Genomic DNA, 13,651 nt, shown 5'->3' on the forward strand with positions numbered 1-13,651 from the left:
GTTTTCCTAAAAATGGTGATTCCTTAGTCGTTCTAAGACAAATCTTCCTATTAATTCTGAGACATTGCAAAAACCATAATTTATTTCAGTGCTACAGGATAATACTGCCAAGGAACAATTCACCCCTCAAGAACTCCCTAGTCATTTACATCTGTTGCTGTCTGGCAAATTCAAAGACATATGCAAACACCAAAAGCTCAGTCCATTTCTCACTTTTGTTGCACAGACTAAACTGGTATAAAGTAGGGCTGTACAGTCAGGACAACTTTTTATACTCCTTCACATTGGTGTAAAAGTCATCTTCTACTGAAGACCCTCTTGTGACAAGCTCATGCTATTACCACTGTGTTCCTGGTTGCACAGGCCACTGTCATTTTTGTTCCTTCCTTTTTATTGTCTTATTTTTCTGTATTCATTCCAGGAACCCTTAGATCTTGATCAGAGTTGGCCTTTTACATTGTTTTGGTTCTGGTTAAATAACCTTTGACCCATTTGCTTAATAAGTCATCCAGATGCTCCGCTCACTGATCACAAGGATTTTGTGTTTACAAAACATATCCCAAATTCTTACTGGGCCTTTCTGTATTTTATCTTCTCCATCTGGCTGCAAAATGCATTTAATTGGTTCTGAGGTGCTTGTAATTACTTAGCAAATCATAGGATCACTGGAGAATTCAGGTTGCAAGGCACCTCGGGAGATTTCCAGTCCAGCCTCTTGCTCTAAGCAGGTCAGCTATGAGATCAGATCACATTGCTGAAGGCATTTTCCAGCTGGGGCTTGAAATCCTCCCAGGACGGAGACAGCACAACCTTGTGAACAACTTGTTCCAATATCAACTGTGCTCATGAGGCAAAAGTTTCTTAATACATTCAGCTTTAACCTCTCACTTCAACTTAAGTGTACTGTCATCATGAAGAATTTGGCCTCATCTTTCTGATAACATTTCTATGCACCTGGGGCTCCTGCTAGTCTCCCATCTTATCCCTGGCAAGTCACCTTTTCTCCAGGGTGAACAAGCCCAGCTCACTCAAGCCCTTGCTCACACTGCAAGTGATCCAGCTCTGAGCAGCTGGGTGGTACCCACCTGAACTTGTTCCAGTTTGTCAATCTCTTAACAGCATTCAAGGTCCAAGAACTGGAATCTAAGAACCACAACCACTGCCCTTTATCTGCTGGCTACGTGCTTATTAACACTGTTCAGGATTCTGATGGCTTTTTTTAACCTGCCAAGGCACACTAATGGCTAGTTTCACCTTTCTGTCTACCAGGCAAGTCCCCTTCAACAAAGCTTCCCCAGCCATTAAGTCCCATCCTACATGGGGTACAAGGGGCTTTGCCCTCCCTAGAAAGCATCAGCCATTGCCCTTGAATTGTTGGAAATCTAATGAAAAAACACTGAATCAAGCCATAATTGAGACCACTGTTCATATAAATTTACTTCTTTCTTGCTAGGTATAACAACAGATCATTTTTTCTTATACACTGCAGCTGCTTTTTGTCAGGAGTAGCATAAATTTATAAATTCTCTACAAAGGATATTTTGCTTTGCATTTTTGCCCCAACCCAATAAACTGTAATCAGCAACTAACATTCCAAATACTCAGAACATTGTGCTTTTCAACACCATTGGTTAAGGTGACAACCTATAGATAAGTTTCTCCAAGGTTTTTATTCCTGGCTTGTGACCAGGCCTTAGATTTTATCTTCAAATAAATCATAAATATCCTTTTCTTGTCATTTTCTTCAAGTCCTTTTTACTGTATTTTTCCATATCAAAGAAGCCTGTAAAGTCAACTTAATTCCTGAGAAATTTTCAACAATCACATCACTTTTGCGTAAGCATATCTGGAAACAGTTACACTATCTTGGCTTAATCTTCATAGTAGTTTTCATGTTCCTTTCATGTTTTACTTTTTTTGAGCCCAAAATCTACTGTTCTCCCCCTTTGGTAGATTTCAAGTAATTTGAGTCATAGGATAAACGGCGCTGGAAGTTTACTCCTGTGATTTCATTTCACTCATTATCACAATAATTCGTAAAATCTGTACAAACATTATTTCACTCCTTCTGTTATGAACATTCTGAGTGGGAAGCGACCCACAAGGACCATGAAATCCTACTTTTAATTTTATTTATTTCTTTATTTTTACTGTAGGCTTATTTTCTAACGCTCATGCTAATATCCTCTGTATACCTCTCTCAAGATCAATTTTGATTTTCTCTTCTCATTGAGGTCTACAAAGTTTGAATTTTCACCTATCTACAATGCTATCCATGTACATTTAGTTGAAAAGAAAAACATTTTCTTCAACTTCATCTCGTAAAGCTTTAATTCTAAAGAGACAACGTAATAGTAAAACAGTACTAGAGAAAAGGAAAAATAGCTTCATTTCAAACTTTTCTGCTAGCTCTCTGGAGCCAGTCAGCTCTGTACACTTGTCGAAGATGCAGACTCCGTTTTTAAGGACTACATTCAAGATACTGAGAAACAGATGACAACTTAGAGGAAATAGGTGCAGTAATTATGTACAAAAACTAAACATTTACCAACTTGAAACAAAAAATCTCTTCCATATTAGTGCAAATGTTTATTCAGGGCCTTATAGCAACTGAAGGTTAGTAGTTCAATTTGCTTTGTTTGCAATTACTTACACTATCAAAAAGGAAAGAGTAACAAAAGGAATCAATGGAAAATTTGAAACACCACGAGTACACGTATACAAACAGGCAATGAACATGCAAAAGTTAACAATATATTATTGTTACAATGAGTTTGCATGTGGAACAGAAATCACTGTGTGACACTAAATGGTTGAATGTCAATTCCATGTTTTGTATACCACCACTTCAGAGAACAAATTAATGTTCCACATGAAACTTTTTACAGACTAAATAATTCCTGTGATATGAGTAAAAATGCTCTTTAACTCCCAAGTTACAGCTGTATTTGTATTAGTCCAGCTACTCAGCTGAACGATGCCAATTCAAAGTGGCCAGTTAATATACTACTACTGGAAACTGAAAAGGAGTTAAAAAGCCAATGAGATCAACAAAATCAATATCAACTTATAAAGCAAATAAGAAAATAAAATACAAGGATGCTTTTTAATGTATGGTTAGCTGACAAGACAGCAAGTGATGAGGGTTTAGATGTCTTATGGGTGTTTGAGGGAAAAAATGTGACAGAATGAATACTTTTTAGACTAGTCAAGAAAAATTCATAAAGTGGGAAGCTCCTTATCAAATAAAGGAACACATGCAAGAAAGCAAATGATGATGTGTATTCCGGCTACTTATGGGACAGAAATCAGTTTCACTGGCAGAAATACTATTTCTTTTATTAATTGTAAGGACCATAAAGCACTAGAATGAAGAGATAAAAAATATTCTTCATTGTCAGTTTTCCAGAACAGAGTTAGACAAATGTGTGTAAGAAAAAACTTGCTATGTTAATCCCGATTCAGCCCCAGGGAGAGGAACAGTTGATCTCACTTTCCAGCCCCAAGAATATAAACATAACCTAAAAAAATATTTCTCAATGGAAAAAAACAATTTTCTTTTTTTCTCATGAGATATTTCTTAACAGTTGGGGTTTCAATTGTAATGAACAGGGTGTGGCCCTTACCCTCGTAAAGACTGACTTCTTTCCTTATTGTTTTAATCTTGAATAATCTGAAACTTCTGTTTTAGAGGGAGAGGAGAATCCCTTACCAATCAGTGGATAGTCCCCCTGCTCTAGACCTTGGAACTCTGGAGTCATACAATCAACAAAACCCCCTCAATGTACAGCCACAGTCTATTACCAACAAAGTAAAACATTTTGTTACATCTTAAGTAAAATATTTCCGATAGTGCATACTTTACCAGTTATGTCATGCTGTTTGAATGACTCACTGTAGATCTGATACTGATTAGGGCAATGTTTCTTCAGCCATTTGCAGACATCCTGCTGGGTCCATAATGCCACAGGTTTGGTCAGCTTCACAGTCCCAGACTAGAAACACGAAAGGAAAAGAGAAATAACATATAATGCATTTGCTAACCATTTTCAGAAATTTTATGCTGGTATCCATATACAATATTAAAATACTAAATGCTAGATCAGAGCTGCTGTTACTGGCAGTCACCAGCACATCCACAAGAGTCAGCTCTTTAACTGCATCACTGAAGGGATTACACATAGTGGAAGGCTTTTTTAACAGTAGCAGGCAGTGCATCTATATTCCTTGCATCACAAAAATACATGCACTGTACTGTGTCCTCCTTGAGAAACAGCTAAACTCTTTCTGGAAAGATTTTGACCATAAAGGACCAACTTCTTCCACATGCTTTGCAAAGATCACCAGAAAGGCAATGTTTCAAAAGGCCAATACTGGTTTTTCAGACATGAAAGGTCTAATTTCAGTATTTCCTTTTCCTGTTATTTTCATTGCAATAATCTCGTAATTTTGCCCATATTCCCTATATTCACAGAGATTTAATTTTTGCTGAGAGTCAATTGAAGGACTGGCCAAGATGTTAAAAGTCCTGGCCTCTCCCAACTCCAGTGGAACTACTTTTGTTTCTCTATAGCTGTCACCTCAATAACAACCTGGCAGGGTACCATTTTTTTTAGAGTTTTGTTATGGTCTTGTACTTTAAGTTAGCTTGGAACTACTGAGTGCTATTATTGGCACCAAATGTATTTGTTATCTACAAATGCTTCTGAGATAGACATAACTAAGAGACATCTTACTGAAAAGAATACTATATTTGGCATAAGAAGGATACAGGCTTCACACTTTTTTTTTTCTTTCTTTTTTTTTTTTTTTTTTTTTAAGGAAATAGAGCAAGTTTACCAATAGTCTCAATACACCTTGAGCTCTTCATCAGGCCCATGCAATTTCCATTGTCACAGAAGGTACAGATTACATACAGCATAGTAATAACCGAACTGAGAAGTCCTAACAGAAAGAAGTGAGCTTGAAATTAAGGTCCTGGCTTAGGGAACAAACCCTTCCTTCACTGTTGCACTAACAACAGGTGTAGTCCTGCGAAAGGCTGGAAGCCTGGACAATCCAGCATCACTGAACAACCGATCCCTGCAGCGGGCCAAGTTCACGCACTCGCTTCCCACAGCAGAACCACCTTGGAGCCCACATCAGACCGCTCCCACCTGCTCGCACAGCACTGCAGCAGGACAGCTGACCAGTCAGCCAGGAAGAAAGGACTTCTATGTATTAGGAAAGTTAAAGAGGGCTGCAAAGATGGTGAAAGGTCTGGAGAGGAAGATGTACGAGCAGCAGCTGAAGACCCTGAGTTTGTTCAGCACAGAGCAGAGGAGCTGAGGGGAGGCCTGATGGCGGCTGCAGCTCCTCACAGGGAGTGGAGGGCAGCGCTGAGCTCTGCTGTGTGTGACAGCGACAGGGCCAGGGAACGGCATGGAGCTGTCAGGGGAGGGGCAGGTGGGGGTCAGGGACAGGGGGCGGTGGGCATGGAACGGGCTGCCCGGGGCTGTGGGCACGGCCCCGAGGTACCAGAGCTTAAGGGGTGCTTGGACGTCACTCTCAGACGGATACATGCTCTGATTTTCTTGTGGTCCTGCATGGAGCCGAGAGCTGGGTTTGGGGATCCTTACATGCCCTTTCCAGCCCAGGATATTCTATGACTCTGTGACTACAGTGGTACAAATCAGTTAAAGGCTCTACTTTTTAACTATGTTCCCCCAGTCTCAGTGCTCTCCCTACTTCGCATACAGCTGTTCCCACATCACCCAGCTCCAGCAATCCAAAAGCAAAGGGCATCCAGGCAGCCTGAGCTCTCTCACCCATGCAAGCATGCCAGGTTAATCAGATGAACACAGGTCACCAACAACTAGCAATATTTTTAGCTGAGAAATCTCATCTCACAGCAGTGGCCATTGAAATCAGAATACAGCATGAACCAGGCACAACTTAAGAGTGAGACTCTGCACGTGAAGGACAGCAGTTGCAGCTTCAAAAACTTCAAATGCAAAGTGAGAGACGTGTTTGTCTCTCAGTTTGGAAATCAAGGCAGAAGACCAGGAGTAGCCTCAGATGTATTGTTCTACAACTAGAGGAGATCTCACAAAAAGCTTTTCAGTGCAAGTGAGCTGAAGGGCTGCTCTGTACAGGAAAAGGGACTGCACACAGGAAGAGGTGGTGGTGTCCAGTCACACAGTGAGCACTTCAGCTGCCATTGCTCTAAGTGACAACGATGTTTACATGCGTTTTAACTTTTCTGCTTCATTTTTCATCTAACTGTCCTAAAAATGCTGTCACTCAAAGTCTGCAAGGTCTCTGCTTCAAACAGCCATCTCCTTATACGGAAAAAAAAGACCACCACTGTTCAATACTTTTCTGTAAACTCATTTTACAGTAGATAGTCTCTTTGTCCAGATAAACAATTCATACCCAGAAGACTCATAAATTAAGCCAATTGCAGTATCACATGCATAATGTCACACTGCATTTAACTGAACAACTCACCTTTTTTTAACATACAAAAACACTGAGTTGTAAAAGAACAGAACTATAGGAGATCAGAGCTTCTTATCAACGCAGGCAAAACAAACTAAAGAGCTAATACATTTAAAGAGTTGTTTTTCAACAGTCTGTCCAGGAGACTTAAAAATCTTATTCAAACGTGCATTATTCCCCACAAGGAACATCTAACATTAGACTTTGCTGATGTAAGTTGGAGGGAATACCAATGTACCCATTTACCTCACAGTTCTGTCAAATTACTGAGTCTACAGAATGAAATCATTTTCAAAGTCTTTTTATTCCCTTGCTAAACATGCAGGACACCTATCCCTCCAGTTCCTGGAATCTTGTAGAAGGTTCCAGAGAAGTTTTTCCATATAAATTTCAGGTGAAAGGGAATGTCACCTCAACCAAACTCCATTATGACTTAGGGTAGATTTCCTACATGATGGCGGCCCAGGGCATTTATGCAGATGGACTTTGCCAGGCATCCCTTTTCAAAGTTGCTTTGAAATCTTCATTACTAGAAGCCTGACAGACAACAGCAGTTCTCAGCTTTGCATGTCCTCTTATTTGGATGCCCCGTCCCTGGAGGTGTTCAAGGCCAGACTGGATGGGGCCCTGGGCAGCCTGGCCTAGTATTAAATGGGGAGGTTGGTGGCCCTGCATGTGGTAGGGGGGTTGGAGATTCATGATCCTTGAAGTCCTTTCCAACCCTGGCCATTCTGTGATTCTGTGATTCATTGATTCTATTATGTCCATGAATGACATCATCCAAAGATCCCAGCTGAGGTACAGGGAATATGAAACTGAAGCTAAGATTGTGACATCAAACATCCCTCTGAATTCTCATGTCCACTTTTTCCCTCTCTTTTCATTTCCTGACTTGAAGTTCATTATGGGTGAATATATAATACAATGCACATCCCTTAGCTGAGCCTCTTTTTTTTTTTTTTTTTTTTTTGCTGTAGACCAAAGAAACATGAATCCCATTTCGAACAAGAATAGGAACCATCCGTATTTAAAAGATACCACATTAAAGCATAAACCAACTCCAAATAATTGATTTTCACCTTGCGCTGTCACACTGCAGAAGGCAGAAGTCTGACTGACCAACTTGCATCCACAAAAAAAAAAAAATCCAGATGTGTTTACAATGCATGGTAAGCAGAACAGTGCTTGCTTTACCACTAATCCTTGTGGGATCATCATCAGCCTCGTGCACATACAGCAACCTGCTACAGACACTCACAGATCTTGAGAAGGGACAACCTCATTATAAAGAGCAAGTGCCCTGCAACTGCTCCTTGTGCAGCTACGAAGATGAAAGGCTTCTCTTTGAACTTCCCCAGCTTACCCGTTACTGCAGTTTGAGTCAAAAAGGATGCTGAATTTCAATGAAGGGCCCAATATTATGGTACCTGTCAGCTGACTTTTATTACGCACGTATATATATCAATGAATTTCCTTCACAAATACATCAAAGTAAAATACAAGTAAAAATAGTCATACAAACGAGCAGCCTCTCCAATTCCATAAAAATTCCCTAGACGTGTGTATCTGTATATGAGCTGCTGCTTAAAGATAATTCTCAAGCACCCAAATTTTTGAAGAGGAAAATCTATCAGTCCCTAAAAATTAATTTGTTAATGTTTTCTCTTATAATTCTTAAAAACACTGAAATTACAAATACTTGCATGCGAATGTATATAGCTGGCTATAGACTTAAGCTGTTCCTAGCTGAAAGCACACAGTAAGTGATAGTTTGGTTGGAGTACGAGGATGCTGTTTTCGGTTCAGCAGCTATTCTCCTCCTAAGAGGTTTAAATACCATCATGTTAAATATCTGGCAAACAAGTTCATCAGCAGTTACACTACAAATGTAACACTCCCCTGTGTGCCTACATAAATGAAAGACAGTTCCAAATGGCACAGCTATGTCGTGCATTGTACAGATTGCTGCCCAACAAACATATATGCTAATTCTTCATGTCCAGCATTCAGAATTACAATAACTGAAACACAACTGGCTTAACTTATAACCACTCCAAAAAGGACATTCTTATATTACCAGAATCAAGCTTTATGTTTAATTTTATAATTAGCACAGTCTTGCTTAGTTAGAGGAATGTAGGTATTTTAGAGCAATAGCTCTGTTGTAGCTGCTATCATTTTTGGAACATCATACCCTAAATATTTTCCAACCAGATGCTCTAGATGTAAGGCTATTAAAAAGCACACTTTCCTCCCACAGAACTCATTTGCTAGTTTCTTTCCTGTTCTAAAGCTAGATCTTACACTAAAAAATTCCCCATACACCTAGGAAAATGACCCTTATCATAAACATACCTACAAAATGGGTCCCCTGCCACTAACTAGATGCAAACTACCTAGACAGCTAGAAAACACATTATGTTTTTATTTTATTTCTATTTATCGGCTCAGTCAAATAGTAAGCCCCAAGAAACCTCAGTCTGGCCATCCCTTTCATTTTCCTAACAAAAGTATCCTAAAATTGCCCTTTGCTCCTTTGCTGGCAGTATTTTAACAGTCATAATCCTGCAGAACACTGTGCCAAAACCTGGGCCAGGAGGAAGAGCACCACAGTTCTCAGTATTCTTGTATATTTCAAGGAAAAACTTCAAGATTTTGTGTCAAACTCTTTCTAATTACCTAAACACGTTTTTTTGCTCAGTGTATCTCAAGTTATTAAAATGCCTCTCCCAAGAGAAATGAAACGAATCAGCATATTAAATACATGACAATTTTATGTTGTTTGCTCCACAATGCAGAGAACATAGTACCTGGCTCAAGAATAAATAGATAAATCAAGGTTGTAGCTAGTGCATTATCAGAGGGTGTATTTCAGCATCCAAAATAGCATCAGCAGTCAAGCCCTGCTCCTCCAGAGCAATGACATACAAGTTACCTCTTCCGCCTTACAGGTGCAGTTTACCAAAGCTGACAACTATCCAAGATCAATTTATTCACCAGAATTTGTATTTATTTATGGTATTTTACAGAACAGAAAGAAAGGCTGTTGTATTTTTTTTTATTTTATTTTTTTTAAGTGACAGAGACTTCAATCCCATTCCCCATTCTTAAAAAGACTTTATATACAACGTTCCAAGTTGTTTTCAAGAGCTTCTCAAACCAGTATTATTTTTGGTTCTGCATTTACGAGCCTACTTGGATTACAAAATCCAGGCATCTGGAATCAGGGTCTTCACTCAAACAAGGCTGCAGGTCTGCTGGAAGAACGCTGCCCCATACCATTTGAAACACCCAATTTAAAAACATGCTGCTCCTGACATCTCGGCTGTCGATACGTGTTTACACACGTTTATCTGAAGCCAAACCTCACAACTTATGCCGAAAAAAAAAATCGATTCCATAAAACAGACCGGTAAAAGAAGCAGCCATCCAAGCATTAAGGCAGATTCTGCTCCAGCATGCATCACAAGTCATCCTCTGATCTGTAGTTACAGTTTAAATCAAAGAAGTCAAAGCAGCAGCCATCATTTGAGAGCCGGGGACAGAGAGAGCGAGATGGGTGGCCGGCACCTCCCAGAGCGATGGTCAGATGGGCAGGGAACATCAAAATGCATCAGAAAAAACACTGATGGGTGGGAGCAGGGAGAGGGGGAGGAAAGAAAAGGGATCGCATCGCTCAGGAAGCTGAGAGGGAAATATTTGTTAAATCAAAACAGACATCTTCCGCAAGCAAACTATGAAATATTTTATAATTGGAAAAATGATTTTTATCTGTATTTGATAAAAATATATATACAGCAGTGAATTTAAGCTTCGCAGCTCCAAGAAGCTATATAAGTTACTGTCAAATCTTTCAGGCTGTTAAGGCAGTAATGCTAACAGCATCACCTTCATAGTTTCTGACACAAAGAAGCAGGAGCAGCAATGCCAAAGAAGACTTTCAAAATAATGATTTTTTTTTTTTTTGGAAGATGTTTGTCATATTTCTAAATCTAAGAAAATAAGAATCTTTTTCATATATTCCAAATTACTTTGCTAATATTAAACCACTTATGTAAAATTCAGAACCAATGGCGAACATAAAAGCTGTTTTCAGTTTTGTAAAGAACAGATGAAATGACAAAAGGTTATAAATGTAGTTTTATACATTATCCTAAAATACTGATGAATTTGGGAAGAAAACATTTCGATTCAGAAATACATTTTCTCAGGTAGTCATACTTAGAGGCTTTTGTAGTAAAAATGAAAGAAAATAACAGTAATGAGCAGACACCCATAAAGCATTGAAACCTCTGCTGTGCTAGGTTCCTGCCTGTTATTGAGAATTTTAATGCTAAGAAAAGAAGAAAAGGTCATGCCAAGCAAACAAAGCATGTTTTTTTGCTTAAAAATAACACATAGAAAACACTGTAATGCATCTTTTTTATATACTGATTTAAAAAATGAATATTTAAAACTAATTGGATCAGAAATTCAAAGAGTTGCAATGTAACTGATTACTTGGGTCACAGTGTCAAAGCAACCAAAGTCAATATGGTAAATAATTGCAATGATTATGATTATTTTTTTTAAAAAACATATTTCTAGCCTAAAAGACACTCGCACGCGCATTGCCCTTCATGCAGCCCTTCCCCAGAATGGTCCAGATACACCATGCTGCCTGACATCAGGGTTCATGTTTGGGATTCCACAGAAGACAAGGCTGGCTACAAGTGTATGCAATTCCACCATTGGTGTTCAGACAGATCAGAGCAGAGCTGTGATACTATCGGATTTGTAGAACCGTTGAGGTTGGAAAAGACCTCCAAGATCATCAAGTCTATCATCAGCCTATCACACTGTGCCAACTAAACCATCACCTTCAGTACCACATCTACACATTTCTTGAAAACCTCCAAGGATGGTGCTTCCACCACTTCCCTGGACAGCCTGATCCCCCTGAATCCACAGTCAGAATATATAGGGCTGTTTTATGTGTGGTTTTCTTTGTTTTAAGCAGAAGCAACTCCACAGCCAGTTGTTGACCACGCCTGCAGCAGCACCATGAACCCCAGACAGGTACCTGAGGTTCCAAATCCACATCCCTATTTAACTCAGTGTAAGTCAAAGACACCTGCAGTTCAGGCAGATGTAAACTGGACTTGCAGAGATATCACTGCCCCTGAAGGGACAGGGATAGTCAGCCAGTGTGGGGACAGAGAGAAAGATGAAAATAACACCAGAAGTGGGTCAGCTGCGGGCTCAAGCACAAGGTGAAAGAGTTCTGGCTCTCTCTGTGAACGAACAGCTAGGGGCAAGACTGAAAACAGGTGGGAAAGCTATGAAAGATGCAGGAGAAGGGGATAAGTTCCTATAGAGAGTATTTGCTGTTCTTATCATCTTGCTTCCTGTAGGAAGAAGAAAGGTACTCTTGTGCCATCTTGGCACAAGGGGAAATATCTCCCTCCAGGTCCCAGGTCAGTGCACCACCATCACCTGATCACAGAAACAGGTTTTTTCTCAAGCTTTCAAGCAATGCCCTGATCAATTCAATCCATTACCATCAGTATGCATGCCACACGCTTCTGTGCAACACAAACAGAAAAAGGAAACAAATTAGGAAAAATAATGAGATCAGTCTGTGAAGTAAAAGCAAGTTAAAGGTAGCTAACTCCCTCTTAAAACTGTCACAAGTGTAATCATCAACAAGAAAGGATGAACTGTGCTGTAAAATAAAATAGCATGGGGTATTTATCCTGATTGGGATAAATATAGCATCAAAACAAGCAAGAATAAATAAAATGATACCTTTTTCATACGAGTATTCTTTCAAGGAGATATCACACCCTGAAAACAAGACTCATGATGGCACACGCTGGCACTGAGCTAAACTGTAGTGGTATTATCAGCAAACTGCGAAGAGCTGACATGTCAGGATGAGGAAGGTGAAGACAAAGCTCTCCTCAGCATCGGCTCTGATATCAACGTCCTGAGAATCCCTTCTGGGAGTGACAGGCCAGCAATGCTTACAGTAAAAACACAAACAGGACCAGGAGAATATCCTATTCTGGGATTTGATGACCAAATCCAAATCAAGGAGTGCAACACTAAAATTCACTTCATCTAAAAACACTGGGCATTTTTAGCTTGTCAAGCTACCTCACTCAATGCAGAAGGTCCCTTTCAGTTCAAAAATTAAATATGTGATTTCAGGTACTTACAGAGGAAAACACAGACACAAAGAGATGCTGTCAGGTGGGGATTTTTACCTACAGAACACAACAGTTGCTTTCATACTTCTTTGATGTGGCTTTGGTTCTTCTCCTCCTACCTGAGACAATTCAAATCACATGTTCCCTCTCAAACTCTGGGCTTTAACCATACTATCTTGCATCACTGTTTGTAAGCTTCATAAAGTAAATATAAACCCTTCTGTTTCACCATACAGAAACCTGTTTGAGATCCTGCACAGTGCTGGGACAATTTCCGTTCACACAGAAATATGAGCATGCCTCCAACCACGACAAAACATTTCTCCTCAAACTTCTCCATTCTGCATGCTACTGTTACTTGAGCGGGCTACTTATGTGTTCCTCCCAACTCCAAACATTCTATGATTTTATGAGTGAAAGAAGAAACAAATAATTTCAATGAAGAACCCAGTATTAACAACAGCATCAAGTAATTAATGACCTTTATTACAAGCACAGGCTCACTTCTGTGCCTAACCTTCTGCTACAGTGGGAATCAAACTTGAGGCATTCACCCTTGACAAAGCACACAACTTGCAGGCTGCTCTGCTCATCTTGCATCCTGCCTTTGGGACTAAACACTGCGCCCACTGTGAAGGAGATTTACAGTGCGGGTCTTCACCACCTAACAGTCCGCTCAGCCTGGCAGGAGGCACAGAAGACCAATCCGTTGTGGCGAATGCGGTAACTTCAAGCCCACCAGGCTAAAGTAGGAAAGGGACCAGGAGTTAGCGAGAAACTAAAGACAGCTATGAAATGTAGCTCTTCCTTTTCTAAGAGTTCGCCCCCAATGCGGAAGTACTGCCAGCACAACTGCAATTCCACTTCTGGAGAAATTTTCTATTTGTCAAAAAATATTTTCCCCAGGCCTGAATAAGAAAGAAACATTCCCCAAATCTACCCATAAAACTGATCATTACAAAAGTGTCTCCATTCACACT

General features: G+C 39.9%; 1 protein-coding gene across 6 annotated transcripts in view; it reads right to left on the reverse strand.

Annotated features, from left to right (window-relative positions):
* SAMD12 (sterile alpha motif domain containing 12) overlaps nucleotides 1-13,651 on the reverse strand; it is a 170,696-nt gene that overhangs the window by 124,352 nt on the left and 32,693 nt on the right. For all 6 annotated transcript variants that reach the window (XR_008211132.1, XM_052703656.1, XM_052703657.1 and 3 more), the window contains exon 3: nucleotides 3,866-3,995. Coding sequence is in view for 5 of the 6 variants with exons in the window: in XM_052703656.1 (XP_052559616.1) it covers nucleotides 3,866-3,995 (130 nt within the window). In the remaining variant the exon portion in view is untranslated. The remainder of the gene's footprint in view (nucleotides 1-3,865; nucleotides 3,996-13,651) is intronic.

Source organism: Tympanuchus pallidicinctus, unplaced genomic scaffold (genome assembly GCF_026119805.1).
Source record: "Tympanuchus pallidicinctus isolate F22 unplaced genomic scaffold, pur_lepc_1.0 scaffold5, whole genome shotgun sequence".
Lineage (NCBI taxonomy): Eukaryota > Metazoa > Chordata > Aves > Galliformes > Phasianidae > Tympanuchus > Tympanuchus pallidicinctus.